Genomic DNA, 25,837 nt, shown 5'->3' on the forward strand with positions numbered 1-25,837 from the left:
GATATTTTTTTTCTTAAACAGGTGAACACATCATCAAATTAGATAGAAAGTGCTGCATTCATTTTAATTTATATGAGACAGTTTGATTATTCAAAATTTAGAAAAAAGAAAAAAAATACTTTTGATTGTAATTTTAAATATGTTATAGCATTATTATAATTTTGTGAAATGATTTATTATAAGTAATATATATATATATATATCGACTTGAAAATATGATTTTTTATTCTTAAACAGGTGAACACATCATCAAATTAGATAGAAAAGTAAGCACTCATTTTAATTTATATGAGACAGTTTGATTATTCAAAATCTAAAAAGAAAGAAAAAAATACTTTTGATTGTGATTTTAAATACGTTATAACATTATTATAATTTTGTGAAATGATTTATTATAAGTTATAAATAAGGAGGTATTCCTCTACCTTTAGGCAAATACTATTAATACAAAATAAATCAATAGTTCAACTATTTCAAATAATATGACAAAATGATATGGAAAAAATTAATCTAAATAGAACTAGAATTATTTTTAAAATCGATACCGAACATAGATATCATGCCGTTTTTTTATTAAAGAATGTTTTACTTTTAGATATAAATTTTTTAATTTAAAATTAAATTTAATCGAATTATGATATAAATATCGGGAAGCAGCTGCCGATACAGTGACAACCTACTCATCTTTATTTATTGTATGCTTATTATAATGTAATTTACTTTCACTTTCCTTTACCTAATTTACAAAATTCATTTACTCTTCTCCATTTCATCACTTTAGTACCAAAAAATAAATAAATTACTAGTCAACAAGTACTTTTTACCATGAAAAATAAAATAAAGAAAAAGAAATCTCATCTACTTTTGAAAAGTTAGTACACAAAAAATTTAAAGCTAATTTATATTTAATTTTATTTATTGCTAATATACAGAAACATTATTTTTTTTAATAAATGTGTTCAGTTACTAATCGTAAAAAATTTATCTAGATCGAGTACTTTTACTAATACAATAAATACACAATATTTGACTAAATACAGATTTATTATTTTAAATTTTAACATAATTAATAAAAAAATATTTTCACTAAATCAATAAATGTATAACAATTCATGTGGATGCTGATTTATTTTTTCCATTTCTTTAATTACATGCATTCAAACATTTGTTTATTATATATATATATATACTTTACTTTTTTTTTTGGATTTTAATAATTTTAAATTTCAAACTTAGTTAGTGTTTGACCAATATTTTGAATTAAATCTTGAAGATTTGTGTTTAATTTTCTTTTTCGATTTTTTAATATTTTCATTTATAAAACTTAAAATTCTTTTTAATAAAATGACATTCTTAGCATTTTACACCCTCAATATATGCACCATTTTTTTTGCTTTGCACCCTATTCTCTTATTCCTTATGATTTGCCCCTTACTCCATCCATTTTTTTTTTGCAAAATTGTTTTAGTCTATTTTACGTGGGATAAAATAGACTTTTTTTTTAAAAAAAAAATAATAAAAATGAACTTTTAAATTAATTTTGCTAAAAAGGTTAATTGATTAAGGACCAAATTAGTAAATAACAAGAGATTAGAGTGCAAAATTAAAAAAAATAAAATGATGCATATATTGAAGGAGTAAAATGTTATAAATTCAATAAAATATATATCCAAATATCAATAATGAAAATTTCCATAAATAAAATCTCATAAAAATAGAAAAGTTATTTTCGAAAAATACGTAATCAGATATAACTTTAAATTCTAAAAATAACAATACCAAAAAATTTAAATTTTAATTGAATTCTAAAAATAACCATTCCAAAAGATTTAAATTTTAAATTTTAATTTCAAAATCTATATCGGAACTTAGCCATTTCTTTTTTGGACAAAAGAATAATTCCTCTTATTGAACTTCTTATTTTGCCTTATTAGTTTCCTTGTGGACAAGAAGAGTTTTTTTTTTCTTTTACATAAAATAAATTCAAGATTGCTTGCTGTTTCCTCATCTCTCTCTCCCTCTCTGTGTGTGTATGTATTCTTTCATTTCCTCTTTTCTCCACCCCATCTCTCAAAATCCCTTCTTTCTCTCTCTCTTCTCTGTTAAGCAGTGAGTTCTGTATGTATTTCTCTGTTTAAAACATGTGAAATTTCAATCTAAATAGCTATACAAACAGCTCAAAATCTTTGATCATTTTTTAAAGAATTTTGTCTGACATTTTTTTTTTGATGTTTCAGGTTGGTTTACATAGATTTGATGTTTCTTCTGGTTGCTGTTTCACTGGTAGATACTTAGATTTTGATTTTCAATGAATTTTTTTGACTAATTTTTACATCAATGCTGGGGATTCTTGTTTTTTGTTACTGTTTATTGGGTTTTTCCCATTTTGTGTGCAAGCTTTTTTAGGTTCTGATGTTATCTGTGGGTTTTTGTTTTTGTCTGAGATGGGGTTTTTGATGGGGAGTTTCCTTGAGATTTTTGATGAGTTTCTGATGTAAAGGTTCAATCTTTTTTGGTTTGCTGATGTAAAGGTTCTTTTTTTTTTTGGTTTGCTGATGTAAAGGTTCAATCTTTTTTGGTTTGCTGATGTCTGATTCAATGTAAAGAGTTCTTTGATGGTGGATAAACATGTTCAATGCTGTTTGCGGGGATTTTCCCCCTATATCTGCAAGCTTTTTAGTCTGGTGTTATGTGTGAATTTGTTTTTGTCTGAGATGGGGTTTTAATGGGGAGCTTTCTTGAGAATTTTAATGGGTTCTCGATTCAAAGGTTCAATCTTTATGGTTTGCTGATGTTTAATTCAATGTAAAAAATTCTTTGATGCTGGACAAACATATACACCAGTCCTGGGGATTCATGTTTTTGTTACTGTTTAATCCCCCTTTATCTGCAAGGTTTTAAGTTCTGGTGTTATCTGTAAATTTGTCTTTGTCTGGGATGGGGTTGCTGATGTAAAGGTTCCCAATCTTTTTTGGTTTGCTGATGTTTGATTCAATGTAAAGAGTTCTTTGAGGCTGGATAAACATGTAGAATACTGTTTGCTGGGATTTTCCCCCTTTATCTGCAAGCATTTTAGTTCTGGTGTTATCTGTGAAATTGTTTTTGTCTGAAATGGAGTTCTAATGGGGAGCTTCCTTGAGAATTTTGATGGGTTCTTGATTCAAAGGTTCAATCTTTTATGGTTCGCTGATGTTTAATTCAATGTAAAAAGTTCTTTGATGTGATAAACATATACACCAATGCTGAGGATTCATGTTTTTGTTACTGTTTGTTGGGCTTCCCCCCCTTTATCTGCAAGCTTTGAAGTTCTGATGTTATCTGTAAATTTGTCTTTGTCTGAGATGTGGTGTTTAATAGGGAGTTTTCTTAAGACTTTTGATGGGTTTCTGATGTAAAGGTTCAATCTTTTTTGGTTTACTGATGTTTGATTAAATGAAAAAGTTCTTTGATGCCAGATAAACATGTAGACCAATCCTAAGGATTCATGTTTTTATTACTGTTTATTGGGCTTTCCTCCTTATCTGCAAGGTTTTTTGTTCTGGTGTTATCTGTGAATTTGTCTTTGTCTGAGATGGGGTTTTAGTGGGGAGTTTTCTTTAAATTTTTGATAGTTTTCTGATTTAAAGGTTCAATTTTTTTTGGCTTTCTGATGTTTTATTCAATGTAAAATGTTCTATGATGCCAGATGAACATGTACACCAATGCTGGGGCTCTATGTTTTTAATACAATTTATTGGTTGACATAGAGGTGTCTTTATATGCCTTCTTTTGGGTAAATTTTATTTCTGTTAAAAGAATGAGAATGCCTTTGAGAGCATGATGCATATGCATCGATTAGATGTAACTGTATCTGAATTCGGTTGTGAAGGCATGCTAATATGCATGCTCATCATTCAACAGTTGGTATTAAAAGCTTTTGCTTTAGTGGAATGAAGTGATATTTTCCACCAATCTTTTCTGTTGGCATAGGAGCTGAATTTCTTGCATCATAGATCATAATATGTTGATAATAATTATATTCTACTGCTCTCATAGGTTAGCTTCCTGAATTTGACTAACTATGGTTTAACCTTACATTTTCCAGGTTTGCTAAGGAAAAAGTGTGAATCTTCTCACACTACAATACTATCTCAAATCCTCTTTGAGACTGTAAGCTTGGTATACCATAGCTCTAATGCAGGGGCAACAGAATACCGTTGGTTCGCTCCAAGAAACTTTAGGTTTTAATCATGGTTCGACGCCTAGTGAAGGTGGTGTAGATCAACAGATATGTTGGAGTAATTTGCAAAATTCTGCACAGAATCACCTGCCTGATTATATGGTTTCTTCAAATGCGACTGATATTCCATTCTTCAATCCTATGAGCCAAGAGAGACAGAATGTAACCAGGGGGAGTTTAGGAGAATCCAGCTCCTCTATTGCACCGAATTCTGCAAGTTGGAGTGAACAGAAAGCAGATCATGGATGGTCATCCGCAATGACTACATATAATGGACCTTCACTAATCTGTAATGAACAGCAATGTGGGTCTTCTAACATTATGTCATTGAATGATTTTTTCTCTCAAGGTTCTAGTTCTAGCACCATTCCTCATGAAATCAACGGGAATCCGGCATTTGAGGGGCGCAGTGACAATAATGACGATGGCTGTCAAGTGATGGAGTGTACTCCATACAATTCTGTTAGACCAGGAAAAGAGCGAATGTCATCTGCTTGTACTTATTTAGGTAATGGGTGTTCGACGGATGATAGTGGTGATGGCAGGCCAGAAAGTTCATCAGATTCTAGGCGCTTTTGTAAGAGAAAAACACTTGAAGGATATCTAGCACAATCTTCAGGAAGTGGAAGTTCTGATTATATTCCTCTTGCTGAAAATAGCATATGGCATTCTGGAACTGCATCACATAGTATGAGTACAGGTGCAAATATCTCTGCTCCAACTGAAAGTGTCAGAAGCATCAATATGTCTGAGCATGTGATTCCAAGACTTGGGCTTACCATGGGAGGAGCCGTTGCGGTAACTCCCGTTGGTACTCCGGCTTCAAGAAGTGCAGAAAGTTCTCATAGAAATTTCAGGGTGAGGATTGATGGCTCACCTCAGCAAGATTATCTTCCCAGTAATATCTTTCCTGATGTGGATAATGTTGGAAATGTTAATCGGTCATCTGAACAGCAATTACCAGAGTTACTTCCTAATATCCCTTTGGATTTGAGGTCTGTGCCTGCTGCAGACAGTGGAAATACTCAAAGGCAGCCTGTTGTAATGCATGCTTCGTCTCTGCATCGACGTGCACAGACTAGGTGGAGTTCAGCATCAAGTTCCAGAACTGGCAGCTCATCAAGTTCTGCGCGAGAGAGAAATTCAGTAACATTTGAAGAGCCTAACTCAAGAATTGTGTCAAGAAACATCTCACAACATCCTATGTTCATACCTTCAACTAATGGGAGAAACTTGAACCAAAATCCTGCCAGCTTGAATTTAGCTGGAAGAAATGTTTCTGTTGCTGGAAATGTCGCATCCAGTTCAGGGGTCCAGTCATCTTCTCCTACTAGGGTTCTCCACAGATCTCCTCAATATCACCGGAGGCTGTCAGAATTAGTCCGTAGATCGTTGTTATCTCCAGCTAGCGCTGGATCTGGAGGTGTTAATGGTAATAGTCGTCCACTACGTTTGAGTTCTCCTATCTCACAGGAGATGGAACTTCCTGGAAACCATGAGCATCGCACATCAAGTGCACTGGAGCGACATCGTGATGATGCTGTAGGACTCTCCAACTCGTCGAGGACTTTGGTTGCTGCACGGGAAGGAAGAAGTAGGCTAGTCACTGAGGTATATTCAGTTCACTGATCATGTTTTAGTTATCACCTCCTCGGCTCATTCAGCATAAACTTTTGGGTGGGCCAGGTGTTATATCCAGTCATCCCAATGCTATTAGATTTTCTTTAGTGATTAAATTAAGCAGTGGGTTTCATCAGGGATAAAACTGGTGGCTTCCCAACTGTTATACATGCATACCTGTCCCTAATTTGATCAATCGATCCAAATTAGGGAGGATATGCATCTAATTTATAGGTGTCACAAATGTTTTACCAAAACTTCGGTTTCACTGAAGGCTTTTGTAATGCGATTTAGTTTGCATTGTTGAAGCCTTCTATTAAAAATTACTGACCAACTTAACTTCTTTTTATTGATCAGATTCGCAATGTGTTAGATCTTATGCGCAGGAATGAAGGGCTAAATGTTGAGGTAAGATTCTTACATTGCCTTATTAGAAAAATTAAAATATATTGAGGTCAGAGTCTTAATGTCATTTTAGTTGAATGATGGGCTTATATGTCAAGATTTTGCATGTCTTTGTGTTATATGCTCGATAAGAGATATAAATCTTTTTCAGTCATCTTTTATGACCTAGTATATAGCAGCGACAGTTATAATGTAATATAACACGAAAAGTTCTGGCCTTCGGACCTTTTACTTGTGGCTGACTACTTCATATAAGTGAAACACAATTCTGTTTCTTCTCTTTGTGAAAAGAATAGTTAAGCTGAACCACGTGATATACGGTAAAGGGGCTACAGTTGAAGAAATTTCTTTAAACAAAAGCATGAACGATGCTATTCTAGAAACTAGTAAGCATGTGCAGTAGTACGTTTTTAAAGGGAACAAGCCGCAGCAAGTCATTTTACCTCCACCCATCTGGGTCCTGGACTTGAAGTATTTGTTTGGGGCATATTTCTTTTTCGATAATCATCAGGTAGAAAGAGATGGCAGGCACACTTTTGGACTTTGTACCTTATCGTTACTGCCGAGGGTCTTTTGTAAACGATCTCTCTTTCTCTATGAGGTAGTGGTAAGGTCTGCTTACACTCCCCCCTTCCCAGACCTCATTTGTGGGAGTATATTGGGTATGTTGTTGTGACGTAATGGAAGTTAGAGTCATGTTTAAATGATACGACATGAAGATGTTTTAAATTTTTTCTTTTCTTGTCTTGGCAAAAAGTTGAACTGATAGAACCTCATATTCCAGGATGTTATGATCCTTGATCACTCGGTGTTCTTTGGGATGCCGGATATTCAAGATCGCCATAGAGATATGCGTCTTGATGTTGATAATATGTCATACGAGGTTAGTGGTTTAAACAGAATCAGATTACATCCTATGGGGAAATGATGTGCTTAAAACTAGAGAGATGTCATTTGTTTCCAGGAGTTATTGGCACTCGGAGAGCGCATTGGGGATGTTTGCACCGGGCTAAGTGAAGAAACTATTTCAAGTCGTTTGAAGCAGCGCAACTTTATTAGCATTAAAACAGAACAACCCGAGGAAGCAGAACCATGCTGCATATGCCGGGTACTCAATTTTACCTTCTCTACTATTAACTCCATCATTGAACCTCGTAAAGTAGAGTTCTAACGTGTATTTGATCATTCGCAGGAGGAATATAGCAACGGGGATGGTCTCGGAACACTGGAGTGTGGACATGATTTCCATACAGACTGCATTAAACAATGGCTCATGCAGAAGAATTTATGCCCGGTATGCAAGACGACGGGGCTTACTACATGAGAAAGAACCATATTCTTTGAAAAAATATATGAATTGGAAGGGGAGTTTGTTCTAGAGATGAAATTAGCTCTAGCTACATTAGACATTTATTTAGAACAGAATTTAATTTACATTATGGTTCTCTGGCTTTCACAATTATTTGAATCAACTTTTGGAATATTTATTTGGTTCATTGTCATTGCTTTACTTTTTTTTTTGAACAAAATGCTTGGTTATCCCTATGCATGCCTTTAAAGTTTTGACAGGTTTGAGTATTCTTATAGCTGTTTCCAGCTAGTTTCGGATTGAGACGTAGTTATTACTCTCATTTGTTTCGATGAATAAGTTATCTCAGGTATCGGGATTATAATCCTTCGACTAACTTATCCTACCTCACTTGATAGGTGAGATAAAATAACATCAAGTTTGATGCAATATATGAGATATTGAGGATTAAGTTTGGTACGAAGGAAAATGTTTTCGATGGAAAATGATTGCTTTGAAAAATAAGTTGTTTTATTTAAGCAAAATAAAAATAAAAATGTAGAGCTTGGTTATACTTTCTTTGTTTGAATATATGATTATTGTTTTTCATGTTGTATCCTCTTACAAGAGATTTTTTATATTTACGTAAAAGAGATCTTTATTTTTAGACGTGAAAAAATTTTAAAATTATTTTCTTTTATTTATTTTGTAAGAGGTCAATAAATTTCATTTCGACTGTAATTTTCCGTGACGAGTCTTTCAAAAGTTAAAAATAAATAAATCTTTCCATGATTAGTTTCTTAGCCTAAAGTTTTGTAATGTCTATTACTTATGGAAAGAAGATATTTTAAATTTTCTTTTCTTATTTCTCGTATTAGCTTATATTGAAGTCTAATTAAATTCGAATTACATATTACAACCAGGGCCGGAGCAACCTTGTACGAGTATGGTTCATCCAAATCCTCTTTGGCGAAAAATTATATTATTTACACATAGTTAATCATATCATATATTATTATAAGCATGAAGCTCAAAATTTAAAAGTTGAATTACCATTTTATCCATCTAATAAATTAAATTTTTTATAATTTTCATATATATAATCTTCTTATTCTCATTCCATAATCTTGACCTTTCAAATTTCTAACATAAATGTAAATAAAAATAAAAATTAATAATTATTCCTTATAGAGAAGAAATTAAAGTAGATTCATGTATCTTTAAAATTAAATTTCATCTCTATCTTTTTTATATTTATTTTAACAATAATTCATGTAACTTTTCATATTTCCATAATTTTGTTCTATAAATTTAACTTTTTGAAGAAATTTTTTTATTTACCACTCCTACAATTCTTGTGTGTAGGAACTCTAAACATGTGAAATAATGTCACAATTTGAGGTGAAAGTTATGAGATTCCCTTCTGCAGTCACGAGAATAGACAAGAATACGAATTACTGAAGCATCGAAGCTTGGTGTGTTAGTTCTATACTTATTTGTAGTAAGAATTATAATAAGACTTTTTTTTGTCTCTCTTCATATAGTTGAATTCTTGATTTATTAGCAAGTTGCTCTAAATTCATATTTGTATTTTGTATGCTCAAATATTCAATTTTACTATAGAGACAAAAATAAAATGAAATGTCTAATTATCTTTCTCATTTGTACCTTTTCTTTTTTTCTTTTTGCTTCGTACTTTTAATTTTACATATACATTAATTTTCATCTTTAAGAATGAATTTGATAAAATAAGATGTTTATTCTTTTCTTTTCTTTTTATGAAAAAAAAAAAGATGAAACATATAATATTAGAATAATGTTGGATAAGTTATGTATGAAGAGAAAATTAAATTTTATAAAAAAATAGTAGTTATTCATAAATATTCTGATTTTCAAAATATAAATAATAAGACTTTTTACATCATAGTTTAAATATTTATAGTTAACTAATTAGTTTAAAGTGTTTGTGGATTAAAATTTAATACAATACTTTAAACACATTCATTACAATTATCAGGAGATTCAAAAGGCAAAATAAAAAAGTTGAAAGGTTTTGTTTTCCTTTTACTCAAAGTTAATCTTATACTATTTCTTCTAACATTATTCTACCAATAAAACGGAACTATCGAGAAATTTAATTTAGATAGTTGTTATTTTTCCTTTTTGCTTTGAAAACTTATTTTTTGAATTATAAACGAAGTTTATTTTATTAATTTCTCATATTATTATCTCGATGCATTTACTTGGAGGTTAGAAAATTGGAGTGTCACAATTAGTAGTAAAATAAAGTAAGAAATCTCAATTAGACATATTTTATTATTTAGTAATCTTATCTTTTAAGAAATAATACACTCATGGGTTACACGCGCAAAGCGCGTGCTCGGAAACTAGTATATATATACACACACGCACTTCATATGTCTATTTCCACATATTTTGAATCTCTTGATGAAAATTCTGGCTCCGTCTCTAATTACAACCCCCATTCAAACAATAAGAAGTATACACAAAGATACTTTTTTGTTTAATTAAAACCAAAACCAACTCGATTATAATTAAATTTTACTAAATCACTAATTATATATATATATATATATATTTTTAATTTAATTTGATTTATCGATTTAATACGTTTTATGACTAATCCTTGCACCGAGCTCAACCAACTATTTAATATAATATAAGATTACAAAAAAGGTGGATGGATTTATCTATTTTAATTGCTGACGAAAATCTCAACCACTCGTCGGTACACTAATGTTTTTTTGTTATGTACTACCAAAACATCTGTCACGGGTTTAAGTCGTGAAAATAAATAGAAATATGGATATATATATGACATATAATTAACGTATTATTATACGTTAATTCTTTTGAAAATATGTGTATAACAAAAGCTTAGTATATCAAATTATTTTTTTTTATCTTTTATTATTATTTGAATTTATATCCTTATCGATTATTTTAATTTTTATCTTAGATTGTAATGAACCACTGACCTAAAGTATAACGGAAGATGATTTTAAATTGTAAACGAAATTAAAAAGAGTAAATCTTATCTTTTTCCCAAAATATTTGACATATAAAAATTAGAACTAATTAATGATGACGTTTACATATAACCAAATTATTAGCATGAAAGGATTCCAATTTTTTAATGGAATGTTTAGACAAAACAAACTAATTATATCAATTTAACATACATTAAGTACAATTTTATAAACAAAAAACTAAAAATAATACGATATACATAAATTTTTTTTCTAGCTTATAAAATACTATTTCCAATAAATACTCGATCCAAAAGAAGAGAAAATTAATTAGACCATTATATCAACAAAATTCTTTAATCTTTAATTTCCCATTTCTTCATTAAAACTACATTTATAATTTAATTAAAACCTGACATAATTCAAAAGAATTCTTAAACCATCAAATTCTAATAAAATAATAAAGCAAATGAGCCAAAGAGAAATGAAATATTCCGTTCATTCATTTTTATTTATCATATTTTACTTTTTGAAAATTAATTTGAACGATTTTTAAGCTAAATTGAATCTAACAATAGAGATATTTGAAAACTATACAAAATACATAAGTTGTTATTTCTTCTTATATTAATATGATAAAAAATATATATATTTATTAAAGTTTATATAATTTAACTCTCAAAAATTACACAAGATAAACAAAAACGAACTGATGAATATTGTTTAGGAGACTTATGATTTTTTTTCTACGGAAGTAAATTTGCAATAACTATAACTATTATTGTTAATTGATAAGAGCTTTAAAAAAGACGAAAAATAGTTTGATTTGCACAATCTAAAATTGTAAAGATAATATTATGATATTTAACATGTCTGTTATTTAATTATAAACACAATCAATTAGAATTTAAATGAAAGATTTATTAATGAGCTAATGGCTAATTAGTGGGGTTATAATCTTATAATATTCTCCAACACTTCCAATTTAAATCTATAGATGAAGTATTTAGATCTATCATTAGATCAATCTAAGGTATAATTTAAATATTCAAGTTAATTAAGAATCAATGGAAGTTTCCTTTTTTTGATTCATAAAAGTGTAACATGTTCAATTTGCTAAGTCTTTAATTTTAAATTAAACTGATCAAATTACTATATGTTAATTAAATCATTATATATGTTAATTAAATCATTTTGAAGTACATCTATTTAATACTTACATTGACTTATATCTTAGCTTTGATTTTAACAAATTGAGTTTGACTTCTTGTCTGATTAATTTTTTTTTTATTCGGTGTCTAAAATCGATATTAAAGCATCAATTAAATTTTAATTAAGGATAACTCAATTATCGATGTCAAGTACAATGTCTGCTATCAAAGATAACTCATTTATGATGAATTAAAGATTTTAATTAAAATAAGAAATATTTATCATAATATTTGATGGTGCAAATTCAAGTACTATTTTGATTCTTTTTAATTCGTATAAATTTGACGGGTGACTTGAATTTATAGTTTGATTATAAATATTACTTTGATGGTATAACTCTTTTTTCAACGATTAAATATGTATTTTCTCTATTTCAAAATAAATAGTATTTTAAAATTTAAACAGAAATTAATCTTAGTTCTTCTAGTGTTACCCCTATATACATCATCAAGAATTATTCATTTGTCTTTTTTTTTTCCTAATTAGGAGTAAGTTAACTATAATACTAGAAATAAATAGTTTCTTAAAAGATACATCCAAACTAAAAAAAACCATTATTTTGGACCAAAAGAGGGTATAAGGTACTAACACTTAAAATTCATAAATAAAATAACTTTTAGCATTATTTTCTCAGGTCAATAAAGCAAGTTAAGTTAAAATTTAATATAAGTAAAATACAAGATAATTTTTTCTTATTAGTTAGAATTTTTATAAATAAAGTTACTAAAAAATAAAATCTTTTAGCATTATTTTCTTATTACCATATACCTGATGACTCAAACTTACTATCTTCAGATTTTGAAAATAAAGAATACTTACCATCTTTCTTCTGACTTAAACTCATGATCTCCAGATTGAAATTGAAGAATGCTGACTATCTTGTTTCTTCAGTAACCCAAACTTACGATCTTCAGATTGAAATCGAAGAATACGTACTTATCTTGCTTCTTCGATCACTCAAACTCACGACCTTCAGATTGGAATAGAAGAATGCTTACCCTCTTGTTCCTTCAATAACTCAAACTATCGATATTTAAAATCAAAAGTGAAAAATACTTACCATTACGATAACTTTTTTTATCGAGTATAATAAAATGATCCGAACCCCTTGAAAACCGAAAATAAAAACAAGATAGATATCTCATCTCTTCAAATTTGACTATAATATCATTCATTTGGCACGCTTAAACAATTTCTTCCTTTTCAGCAGTCCCATCATTACAGCTGCTTCTCCTTCCCCACCCCCCACCCCATACCCCCGAACCCTTAACCACTCACTTGCCCTGTTTTGGTCCAAAAAATCACTAAGCTTCATCTTCCTTAAGCTGCTCTGCAGGCAGCTGTCTGTACACTGTAACAGTAGCTATCATCTCATCTCACCATATTTGTTCATTAATAAGCTTTGTCGTAGTGTACTTTCATTTCTCTTCAAAAAAAAAAATACTTCTTTTTTTGTTTTTTTTTTTCATGTCTTTCATTTTCAGCTAACCCCATATTGTTGAAGTGAAAAAAAAAAATGTCAGCATTTTTGAATGATGAGATGTCGAAGAAAACATCAATTTTTGGTTTACACTTGTGGGTTGTTGTTGGAATTTGTGTTGGAGCAGCAATTGTAATTGTTCTCTTCTTAATCTCACTTTGGTATACTTCTAAGCGGAATTCGAGTAACCCCCAAATCAAAAACATATCTGCGGAGATCAAAGAGATCCGAATTGACCCATCTCGGACTCTACCGGAAAACCCCAATTCGGTTTTGGTAGCAGACCCGTTACCGGAACCTGAAAAAGAAACGACCCAGAACTCAGGTGGGTATCAAAGAATTCAAATTGAGATGGGGAAGGAACATATGGTTAAGCCTGATCGGGTCGGATCGGGTGGTGGGTCGGGTCATGGTAGTGGGGAGGTGCGTTCGGGTGAACAAGGTGGACTTACTGCACCTGAGGTTTCACATTTAGGATGGGGTCATTGGTATACTCTGAGGGAGCTTGAAGTTGCTACTAATTTTTTTGCTCATGAGAATGTTATTGGTGAGGGTGGCTATGGCATTGTTTACCGCGGAGTTATGGAAGATAATAGTTATGTTGCTGTTAAGAATTTGCTTAACAACAGGTGCGGCTTTTAAAATTGTTTGGTTTGTGTTGCTGATTAAAGTTCTGTTCTTTGTGCTTATTGTGTATGCATAGCTTAAAATTGTTTGGTTTGTGTTACTGATTAAAGTTCTGTTCTTTGTGCTTATTGGGTATGCATAGTTCAATTGCTTATATATAGATGCTAACATGTTGTGTTGTTTAGGTATATAACATGTTTTTAGCATAAATTTCTGCATGCCATTATATTCATGTTGTGTGTGTTGTTCCATAGTTATGCATCCAATTGAACTTTAGATTCATTAAGTTCTGAGTGACTGCTGTTTATTGTGTTATGTATACATTTTAGAACTTTGTAAATGTACACGGTCTATCTGAAACAGCCGTACTACCTCACAAAGTTTGCATTGTGTATTGCTACATGTTGTCTCATTTGCTTTGGATCTTGCTATTTTATTGTCGTCTTATTCTTGCGATTCTGTTTTGGAGACATTTATTTTGAGTGGAGTTATTACATTGTGTATGTTGTTGTTGCAAATGTACAGTCATTGGTCTGAGCTGAAAGTATTGGGTTTGGTTGAACTAGCTGTGAAGGGCTAGATCTGCCCTCTAGATTTTGGTCCTTAATTAGTTGAATGCAAGCTGAAGTTTGATGGGTAGTTATAGCCTTATAGGTTTATTTGATGAGAAACATGTCCCTTTTTGTTCTTTAATTTTGTTTCACGTGACATTCTTTTCAGGGGACAGGCAGAGAGGGAATTTAAGGTTGAAGTAGAAGCAATTGGTCGAGTTCGGCACAAGAATTTAGTGAGGCTACTTGGTTACTGTGCTGAGGGAGCTCACAGGTATTTTCGTTCAGCATCTGCAGTTTGATTTGATCGATTGCTGTTACATTTGTGTACTTGTAGTCTAGTAGAGCTGTTAAGACCTATAATTATGCTGATTTTAGTGTTGGATTACTCAAGATAATTTCAATGCTGTTTTCAGGATGCTTGTGTATGAGTATGTGGACAATGGGAACTTAGAGCAGTGGCTCCATGGAGATGTAGGGCCATACAGTCCTCTTACATGGGAGATTCGGATGAATATTATCCTTGGAACAGCAAAAGGGTATAAACTTGGTTTCATTGGAATGTATAAACTTCTATTTTTTTAAATTTTGGGCAGTCATTGTTATCTAAATTTTGTTAAATGGAAAACTAAAACTTGACAATGAATGCAGGTTGACCTATCTGCATGAGGGCCTCGAACCCAAAGTTGTTCACCGTGACATCAAGTCGAGCAATATTTTGATTGATAAGCAGTGGAATTCGAAAGTATCTGACTTTGGTTTAGCTAAGCTTTTGGGCTCAGAGAGGAGTTATATAACTACCCGGGTTATGGGAACGTTTGGGTTAGTGCTAAATGTCTCAAATCCACTAGAATTTTCTGTTGTTTCTAATGTTGAAGCAACCATGTAAACTGAATTGCTAATCTTCTTATTTCTCTTATCAGTTATGTTGCTCCAGAATATGCTAGCACTGGCATGTTGAATGATAGAAGTGATGTTTATAGTTTTGGAATTCTTCTAATGGAGATTATTTCTGGAAGGAATCCTGTGGATTATAGCCGTGCTCCTGGAGAGGTTTGTTCCAATTACCTAAACTTTCTTGTTTTAAGTAGCATCTTTAATATTACGTCTTGTATAGTTCTGACTTTTGTAGTGGATCTAACCTTCAGGTCAATCTGGTTGATTGGCTTAAGACGATGGTTTCTAACCGTAATTCCGAGGGTGTTTTGGATCCTAAGATGCGGGAAAAGCCTTCTTCAAGAGCATTGAAACGTGCCCTTTTGGTAGCATTGCGCTGTGTAGACCCCAATGCTCAGAAGAGGCCAAAGATGGGGCATGTTATACACATGCTTGAGGTTGATGATTTTCCCTTCCGTGATGTAAGTTTGAGCTTGTCCTATTTAGAACTGCATGCCCATAAACTATCATATTTTACTAGCCATGATGGCTTAGCATGCGTCTGGTGATATCTGTGTTTACTTGATGTGTGGAAACCTCCGTCTTATAAAAGAACTCAACTTCTTCTCTCTTATTTATCTAGAGAAGCAACCTCAGAAACATATCCTCTGGGAAATGGAATGACGTGAATCGAGTTCAATAAGTACTAAACTATGGTGCAATTGTGGTTGCTTTAGAGTGTAAAGTAATGAAGGTTCATGTATGTGCTTTCTCGGAATGAGCGTTCAATACATGCCCCATCTCTCCTCTACCGGATGATGCTTGTTAAACCATATATCGAGTAACCGGTCATTTGGATACTGAAATCAAATTGAATTGTTTTACAGACGAATTTTAGAAATCTGATACAATGATCTGATATTAAGTTAAGTATTATGAACCAAACACTAGTTGGAACTTTTGCCATGGAAGCCAGTGTTACGTAATTGAATGACCTATAACACATTATCTATCAATCCTTATATGATAATACATTGCTTAACTGTGTGATTCATACAGGAGCGAAGAACTGTAAGAGAAAATGGTCGTTCACATCATGATGAAATGAAAGAGAAGGTAATGGATAAGCGCATAGCTGAGACAGGTGATAGCAGTGGATTTGAAACTACTGTTGAAACCAACCGATCTTTGTTGCCTAAGAAAGAAATCGACGATGATGAGTAGCCTGGAGCCTGGCCAAGTGGTCTAAAAGGTCATATTCAAAATCCCCTTGTTTCCTCTACCATTCATTTCGAAAATGGTGGCGAATGTACATAAAATTTAGTGGTGCAAATTCTGCACTCTCTTAAGGTTTTGTAGAGTAGCTCTTGTTGTTGTTATATGTAATTGTCTTTCAATTTTGTTAAAAGAGCATAGCTCTCATTAGTAGTATATAATTAAATCACCATTTCACTCTTCTACTAGTTTTATGTATTTCATGTGAAGAAATGATGGAATTGATTTTGATATGAGGAGAAAATAGCAGTAAGAGATGTGCCTTATGTTTTGCCTTTTTGTATGGATATGGATTTTTACTATGTTCTCAAGAAAGTGAAAAAATCATCTATTCTATTTTTTTTTTCTGATTAATTAAATAATTTTTTTTTTTTGACTCGTAAGTTATTTATTAAAAAGAAAATGCGGAAGTATGAGAGTCAATTAGGATTTCTAGAATTTTAAATAAGTATATGAATCAAAGTTTTTCTTCATTTTAATATTAAATTAAAGAATATAAAGAGTCGTAACTAGGAGAGTTTCATCTTCTTGCTAATTAGTGTTGAAACATTTTATCTTTATGAAATGTATAACTATTAATTTACTTTCAATATTTTTACTTTATTCTATAAGACGAGAGAATTTTTTAAGGAAGTTAATCACAAGGTAGTGTGTCTTTATGTTTGTTTTTGTTATTTTATTTGTTTTTTAAAATAAATATAAAATTTATATATCGAAATTATAATAAGGGGATGATTAAATAAAGAGTTTCTTCTTGTGAGTTAACTATACACTATAACACATTTATCATTTTACTTTTCATATTTTTGTTGTAACTCAACATAAGTTTAAAAGAAATTATGTGAATTTTAATAATTCATATTTATCGTTATGGAGGTTGCACGTGCCTAAAGTAGAAAACTTTAAAATGTAAAATTAGATTTCAATTTTGCCGTTAAACTAAATTATAGTATTATAAATCATTTAATTAATCATTAAATAATAAAACATGTATCGAATTACAAGTGAAAAGACCTTAAATAAATAGTTACATTACAATCAATCATAATATCACACTTGTACATATTTTTCACTATTTCTATAAATTTCACTAGCAATATCTCTAAGAGAAAAGACCAAATAACCACTTAATACAACATATAATACTAATTCAATTGATTTACATTTGAACGTAATTAGGAGTTTTTTTTCTTTAGTATTATCTTTTTCATGTAGACAAACGTGCAAATTATTATAGGTAGACAAATATATCTCAAATCTACTATAAAACTTGTGTGAAATGTTCTATAAAAAAAACATTTTAAAGAAATATATTATTCTTTTATATCATAGAGAAACATGTATGCATATTTAATATAAAGTAACTATTATATAAATAGTAACAAAACTACCTTAATTTATATTTTTACTTTACAAATACTAAATCCATTATATAAAATTAATATACATTATGCTAGAAATTTGTATTTTTCAATATACTTCAATATCTATTTTATCATTTAACATACAACACACGTAATAAAAACTAGTACTTTTAATACGTGCCGAAAGCCTTTCTTTCTTATTCGCCGTGCCTATTCAAACACCATGAATGTTTTGCTTTAATGATTTGGCTTATGTGTTGGGATTTTTGTTGATGCTAGAGAGGGGTGGGGGTGGGGGTCCAATGATTACTATAGTGTCCAAGGATGCTACAAAGAAGGAAAACAGGTAGATGTGTTTTGCTTGCTTGTGACTAGAGATACTATTTGACAGCTAGAGTTGGCCACACATTGTGCATTTTTGGACCCCTCACTCAACTTATTGTGTTTTTTAGTGTTGTTTCCATGGAAAATGTCATAGGCCTTAATGTTCATTTACTAACTACATTAAAGACCCTACAAAACAATGATTGTTTGACTCTCTGCATGTGAAATAGAGTGTAGAAGTGAAGATGTAACCTAAGTTTCTCTTCTTTTCTAAAATTGAAGCAATAAGAAATTAAACTTGTAGTTATTAAGAGTTGCCTGACATTCTCCCGGGTTGTCTAATCAACATATTGAAGAGTTGTTCTCATTTTGTTTGTCATTTTCTGCTTTGTTTTTGTCTTTCTATCTTGAAATTCATCAGTGTTGTCAAAGGCGTACTTACAACGGCTTAAGCCCTGTTATATCCCGCGTTTCAGTGTTGTCATCAAGACTCTAAGATATATTAGTAAACGACACTGAATATTGATGTTTCACTTTATTGTATCCTTCTTTCCTTTGTTTAGTCCTGTACTACACTTTATGTTTGTGTTTTTTTTTTCACTTGTGCATTTCTTCGTTAAAGCCTCGATGGATATTAGAGCTCTTCGTTTGTGGCAACATTCTACTCCTTTCCAAACAAGAGGGAGTTGTATCTTTAAATATTTTATTGCAAAAGTTTCTTACTGAGTTAACATCATATTTATTTGCGTTTAGCACTTTTTCTTATTTAAAGGGTTAAATTATCCTTAAACTATGTGAAATAGATCACTTATACCCTCTGTTACATTTTGGAATAAAAAACGCTCCCGCCGTTATCCCAAAATATCATAAATACCCTCAAGAGTTAACACCCCAATTTTTTAGTGACGTGGCAATCTAAGTTGGACTAATCCCTCTATCTAAGTGTTGCCAACTAGGATTCACTACAAAAGAACTAGACCTTTAGCGGCGACACAAGTCGCCAAAAAAGCCCAGAATATCGTCACTAAACATTTAGTCTTTTGTAGTGAATCCAAATTAGCAACGATTAGGTGGAGTGATTAGTCCTATGTGGCTTGCCACGTCACTAAAAATTTGGATAGTTAATTTGGAGGGTATTTGTGGTCTCTTGAAATAAAAACAGGGGTATTTTTGATCCCATAATATAATCAATAATATAAATGATCTATTTCGAATAATTTAAAAGTATTTCTGACCCTTTTCCGTTCTTATTTTTCATTTTCCTTCCATTATTAGGAAGATGAAATTATTTACAAAGGTTGGTAAGGATTCAATCACCAACAACTAAATTGGAAATTAATTGTGGTTGGTTCTAAAATTTATTAATTAGCAATCCCAAAATTTGATTGTTAGAATGAAATGACTTTGATTAGGGTAGAGAGTAGTGTTTTATTTTTGTTTTAGTTGAAGTGATACACTGTTTGATTAAATATAGTAACTTTTGTTTAAATTTTGTAATTTTATTAAAAAATCCACTATATATATATAAAAGTTGAATATGAAACTTGGTTTTTATATTTAATAACCTATTTTAGAATTTAAAACTCGTGAATAAACAATTTGACGATATTTCTTGAAAAAGAAAAGACATTATCACCACACTTTGCTTTAAGTGATGGGACGAGGTTCACATGTTATGTGTCAATTTTAGGAAATTATTTTTTTCGTTGTTTTTGATATTTGATTGATAAATGAAAAATAATTTTCGAATGTCTTCCATTTGTTAAAGATAGATAAATAGATGTGTAACAACAAAAACTTTTTATAAATATTGAGTATTAAAGATTGATATTTCATATTAATAATATTGTGTGAAAAATTCTCATTTAAAAAAATATTTTTCTTGTCATACAAAATATTCAAACCTCTCTGCTTTTATAAGAGTAATGCTAGGGGTGGATTCTCAATTTTTGCTTTATGAATTCAATTTAATAGATCTTTAGTTTCGAACTCATTATATTCTTAAGATTATGAGTTTATATATAATATTTATTGTATTTTTTCAAATATAAAATTATATATTGAGTTATAGATGAAATTTGTTATTTTTGAACGAAATTTGTCTTTGATAAGACGGCGTGTATAATACTTCCTTTTCAAACCTCACTTTGTAAAATTACACTGAATATATTATTATTGTTACCAAAGCAGTCCAGAGGATCAAGCCACTAAAGCAAGGGATTTAAGCCCCCAAAATTTGGAAGTGAATGTTTGATATCTATATTGAATTGCTTCGTTACTTTAATTTTGATACACACAAAGTCGACTAAATCAAAGAGTGCTCCCAAATAAGATCTTTTTAATTCTCGACGCTCGAGCCTAAAATATATAGTTAAAAAGAGAATATAAGACCCAATTCAAATTTATAACAAACTTTATATGTTATTTTTTCTTTCAAAAAAATATTAAGCTATAAATTTTTTTTTTTTCTTTCATTAAAATTAAAATCAGGCCACCAATTTTATTGAGCCGCATTACTGATTAGTTATCCACTATTCATGTCAAACTTTCCTTTGTTTTTCTTTATATATATATATTTATTTTTTTATTTTTTTTAAAAATAATACATGTGACTAACATTTTGCAATTTTTTTCTTATATCATAATGATTAACAATTGAAATGACTCATAACCCAATAATATTCCTTTTACTATGTTCACACCCAATTTTTCTCCAAGAAGTTTCTAAAATAATATCACTACCAAAAGTTGGAAAAACTTTTTTTTTTTTTTTTGTTTTCTGCTTTTATAACAAATTGACTTAAAGTCTTAAATAACAAAAATACATGTTACTAGTGGAAACTTTTTTGAAAGATTAAAGTGTAGTTGTACCTAATGTTTTTTTTTTTTTGCCAATTAAAAGTCACTCACAATTATATTTATCATAAATCAAAATCATATGTGGTCTCCAATTATTTTTCTATTTATAAAAAAAATTATATTAGTTTGTATGGTCTTATTAAGACAATTAGAGCCATAATTCCCCTTCATTCTATAATTATTTTTTTGTCCATTACAAGAATCATGATGTCATTCCATTTCCCTACATGTGAACTTAATAATAATAAACAATAAAACATGAAAATGATAGGAATTTTGTTTTTATACGATATTTAAATTATTCATATTGAAATCTGATTAAATTTAAATTCATACATCGTAACTCGTAAAGCCCATTTCAAGCACGATGTTCTTAATAAGATTATTATTTTTCATTCTTAGAATTCGAAAATTAAACCTCTTTGTTACGAACGAAGAGATCACAAATATCCCACGAGAACATATGTTGATGAATTAGAGTTTGTTAAATGTGTCCAATAAATTGGCTAAAGGACAAAGGCTAGTTTGGCTAAGCTAAATAAAGTACTCCAAACTGATTCCAATAATATGTCCTGTTTATTATTTGAAGAATTAAATAATATTTTTAATGGTTAACTAAATGTGATTTTTTTTTAAAAAAAAAAGTTGAGGATTTAATGTCTAAATTCACATCGAAAGTTAGTTAATTTTGTTGGGAAGTTTCATATTGGATAAAATATTGACGAGTTAGAACTAACTAGCTTTTGAGGTTATGTTATATCGAAAGCCAATTTTTAAATAAGTTTGACATTCAGACTCCAAATTAGGATATATAAATTAAAACGTTTACTCACCACGTAACTAATATTTCCTGGAGGCACATTAACTTAGCCTAGACCTTACGTATGAGTTAAGAAAACTAGTAAATGCCTACAAATACTAAATTTCAAACGCATTAACGAGTAAAACGTTCTAAAATTTGAAATTCATAAAGTTAAAATTTTGAGTCGATTTTTTCCGATTGGTTCTCCTTTTTATCATCTAGATCATCCACATAAGTTTATGGACCACTGAATATAATACTGCTACTTTTTATCTATAGAAATTTGGAAGTCAGTTTTAGTGGCTATGGTTTTACCTATGATGGATACATGATATACTCATTTATGTATATTTGGCTCCATTATTTAGTTGCAAACAAATTTATAATGATTATTCAAATCATTACACAGATGTTAACTCTTATGATCAATCATAAACAACATAATTAAACCTTATCATTTCGTCGTCTCAATTTATGTAACAACAGTATTTAACTGAACATGTAGTTTAAAAAAGAAAGAATGACTTTTACATATTTGTATAGTTATAAATAATTTCATCTGTATTGTATCTTCAATAAAATCTAAAGAGATGAAAACACCCGCAAATTATTAGTTTCTTCCTCGAACTATTAACAACCTTAATAGTTAAAAACACCACTTTACGTGAACTTAAACAACCCTCGATCTTGTAACGAGTAAAATACACCCCTAAATTTTCGTCAAGTTTAAGGCCGCAGAGGCAGAACTAGGATTTTCAATAAGGGGGTTCAAAATCTGTCGAAATAGAAACATGAATTAGTCGAAGGGGGTTCGACATTTGCTATATCTACGTATAAAATTATTTTAACCATGTATAAATAATATAATTTTCCTCCGATGAACCCCCTTCGTACAGGGTGGCTCCACCCCTGTTTAAGGGTGTTTTCAACTATGCTCGTAAAAGAGTTTGACACTACTTACTACGTCATACGACAGATCAGAGGTGTGTGTATCTAAGTTTAGTTAGTTAAAAGTAGAAGAGTGTTTTTAAGGTTCGGGGAGAAAACTAATAATTTGTGCCATCAATACTTCTCCCATAAATATATATACCTTTTAGAGTATCGAAGAGTTTTGATACTATTCAAGCACAGACTAAAAAGAAAAGTACGACATATAACTTAAAAGGATGGAAGGAGTAAAACTAAAGCAATTTTGACATGATATATGAATGGTAAAGAAAGTTCCTTTTTAGAGTGAATCAGAGTTTGGAATTATTACAAACTTTATTTTATAACTTGCAAGTTGCAATTTCAAAATATGATTGAGAATACTCTATATATAAGTAAAACCAAGAACTATATAATCCCAACTTCTATTTCATTTCTTCAAAAAAATATGGCTAACTATATTGCCTTATGGTTGTGTTTCCTTGCTATTTTATTTCCATTTAGTATGTCTAAGTTAGAAACTTATATCATCCATATGGATTTGTCAGCCATGCCAATAGCCTTTTCTAGTCATCATAGTTGGTATTTGTCTACTCTTGCTTCAATATCAGATAGCTCAAATCATGGTTCCCTTGTATATGCTTACACTAATGCTATTCATGGTTTTAGTGCAAGACTTAGTCTTTCTGAGCTACAAGTTATCAAGAGGTGTCAAGGTTATCTTTCTTCAACTAAGGATATGACAGTTAAAATCGATACGACTCATACGTCACAATTCCTTGGTTTGAGTTCAAATTCTGGTGCATGGCCTAAGTCAGATTATGGTAGAGATGTTATAATTGGTTTGGTTGATACAGGGGTGTGGCCAGAGAGTAAAAGTTATAATGATAATGGGATGAATGATGTTCCATCAAGATGGAAAGGTGAATGTGAAAGTGGAACTCAGTTTAATTCCTCTATGTGTAACAAGAAGCTCATTGGTGCGCGCTACTTCAACAAAGGACTAATCGCTAGCAATCCGAATATTACCATTGAGATGAATTCAGCACGTGATACGGAGGGGCATGGAACTCATACGTCTACTACAGCTGCAGGAAGTCGTGTTGAGTCTGCGTCTTATTTTGGATATGCTACTGGTGTTGCTGCAGGGATGGCACCAAAGGCTCATGTGGCAATGTATAAGGCTTTGTGGGATGAAGGTTCTATGTTATCTGATATTCTGGCTGCAATTGATCAGGCAATTGAGGATGGAGTGGATGTAATATCGTTGTCGTTAGGCATAGATGGTCGTCAGCTGTATGATGATCCGATAGCTATAGCTGCATTTGCTGCGATGGAGAAAGGTATATTTGTTTCCACTTCAGCAGGAAATGAAGGGCCTGATAATGAGAGTTTGCATAATGGAACACCTTGGGTTCTCACTATGGCTGCTGGCACAGTCGACCGCGATTTCCTTGGGACACTAACTCTAGGCAATGGAGTTTCTGTCACAGGTTTATCCCTATACCCCGGGAATTCAAGTTCAAGCGACAGCTCCATCGTTTTCCTCAACTCATGCCTAGAGGATAAGGAAGTGAAGAAAAATGCATACAAAATCGCTGTCTGCTATGACGCGAATGGATCAATAAGTGATCAAGTGTACAATATAAGAAATTCAAACGTTTCGGGTGGTGTCTTCATAACAAACACTACTGACTTGGAATTCTACCTCCAAAGTGAATTTCCAGCTATATTTTTGAACTTTCAAGATGGTGATATAGTTTTGAAGTACATCAAGAGTAGTCATTCGCCTAAAGCAAGACTCGAATTTCAAGCGACTCGTCTTGGTGCTAAACCAGCACCAAAAGTTGCTAGCTACAGCTCAAGGGGACCATCAGGAAGCTGTCCTTCTATTCTCAAACCTGACCTCATGGCTCCGGGCGCCTTGATATTAGCATCATGGCCTCAAAAATTATCAGTAGCTCAAATCAACTCTCGAGACCTATTCAGTTACTTCAATATTATATCTGGTACATCGATGTCTTGTCCTCATGCTGCTGGTGTAGCAGCACTTCTGAAAGGGGTACACCCCAAATGGAGCCCTGCTGCCATCCGCTCGGCCATGATGACCACAGCCGATTCATTAGACAACACACAAGGCCCCATCCGAGACATCGGTAGAGACAACAATGCTGCTACTCCCCTAGCCATGGGAGCTGGCCATATCAATCCAAATAAGGCACTGGACCCCGGACTTATCTACGATGCTACACCAGAAGACTACGTAAATCTCCTCTGTGGTCTAGATTTCACATCCAAACAGATAAAATCCATCACAAGATCCTCCTCTTACTCATGTTCCAAACCTTCATTAGACTTAAACTATCCATCTTTCATTGGATATTTCAACTTCAACAGCAGCAAGTCTGATCCGAAACGGATACAAGTATTCAACAGGACAGTGACTAATCTTGGAGATGGTCAGTCAACATACACAGCAAAATTGACCCCAATGGGTGAATATACAGTTAGTGTTACACCTGACAAGTTGGTTTTCAAAGAGAAGTATGAAAAACAAAGCTACAAGCTTAGGATAGAAGGTCCATTGTTAGTAGATAATTATCTTGTTTATGGTTCATTGAGTTGGGTTGAAACTAGCGGTAAATACGTTGTAAAAAGTCCTATTGTTGCCACTACCATAAGAGTGGAACCTCTGTAAGAACAGAACTGATTTAAGACACTGTCTAATGAATAATTGTGAAGTAAAATTATGCATTTTTTCCCCCACTAGTTAAAGACTTAAACTTGCTGATTGATGCATGAAACATATAAGATTGAATAATTGACAATGAGGCAAATAATATTCCAAACAAGACAGCTCAGACATTTGTCTTTTGTTCATACAGATTAAAATAAAGATGTATATCACAGTAAACAAGATGACTATATAACCCTCAAGCAAGTTGTATAAAGCATAACATATATGCATATCTAACACTTTGATGACCAACGAAGGACATACAATGTGGCTACTAGGTG

General features: G+C 31.4%; 3 protein-coding genes across 5 annotated transcripts; all 3 read left to right on the forward strand.

Annotated features, from left to right (window-relative positions):
* The first annotated feature begins 1,919 nt into the window (after positions 1-1,919).
* On the forward strand, positions 1,920-7,746 carry LOC101262398 (probable E3 ubiquitin-protein ligase RHG1A). Of its 3 annotated transcripts, none has more exons than XM_010316305.4 (7): positions 1,920-2,030; positions 2,238-2,283; positions 4,085-5,830; positions 6,197-6,247; positions 7,029-7,127; positions 7,209-7,352; positions 7,437-7,746. In XM_010316305.4, the coding sequence occupies exons 3-7, from the start codon at positions 4,175-4,177 to the stop codon at positions 7,566-7,568; spliced, it is 2,082 nt and encodes a 693-aa protein (XP_010314607.1). In that variant the 5' UTR covers positions 1,920-2,030; positions 2,238-2,283; positions 4,085-4,174; the 3' UTR covers positions 7,569-7,746. The 3 variants fall into 3 exon arrangements, with proteins under 3 accessions (XP_010314607.1, XP_004252761.1, XP_010314608.1); XM_004252713.5 differs by having other exon boundaries at positions 1,948-2,118; XM_010316306.4 differs by having other exon boundaries at positions 1,949-2,109.
* Positions 7,747-12,885: 5,139 nt separating this feature from the next.
* Positions 12,886-16,796, forward strand: LOC101262703 (probable serine/threonine-protein kinase At1g01540). The gene is made up of 7 exons (XM_004252714.5): positions 12,886-13,843; positions 14,562-14,666; positions 14,809-14,931; positions 15,044-15,214; positions 15,316-15,445; positions 15,541-15,750; positions 16,328-16,796. The coding sequence occupies exons 1-7, from the start codon at positions 13,251-13,253 to the stop codon at positions 16,490-16,492; spliced, it is 1,497 nt and encodes a 498-aa protein (XP_004252762.1). The 5' UTR covers positions 12,886-13,250; the 3' UTR covers positions 16,493-16,796.
* A 6,285-nt stretch (positions 16,797-23,081) lies between these two features.
* PHYT1 (subtilisin-like protease Phyt1) lies at positions 23,082-25,566 on the forward strand. The gene has a single exon (XM_004252715.4). The coding sequence runs from the start codon at positions 23,190-23,192 to the stop codon at positions 25,515-25,517; it is 2,328 nt and encodes a 775-aa protein (XP_004252763.1). The 5' UTR covers positions 23,082-23,189; the 3' UTR covers positions 25,518-25,566.
* Positions 25,567-25,837: the final 271 nt, after the last annotated feature.

This window comes from Solanum lycopersicum, chromosome 12, assembly GCF_036512215.1.
Source record: "Solanum lycopersicum chromosome 12, SLM_r2.1".
Classification (NCBI taxonomy): domain Eukaryota; kingdom Viridiplantae; phylum Streptophyta; class Magnoliopsida; order Solanales; family Solanaceae; genus Solanum; species Solanum lycopersicum.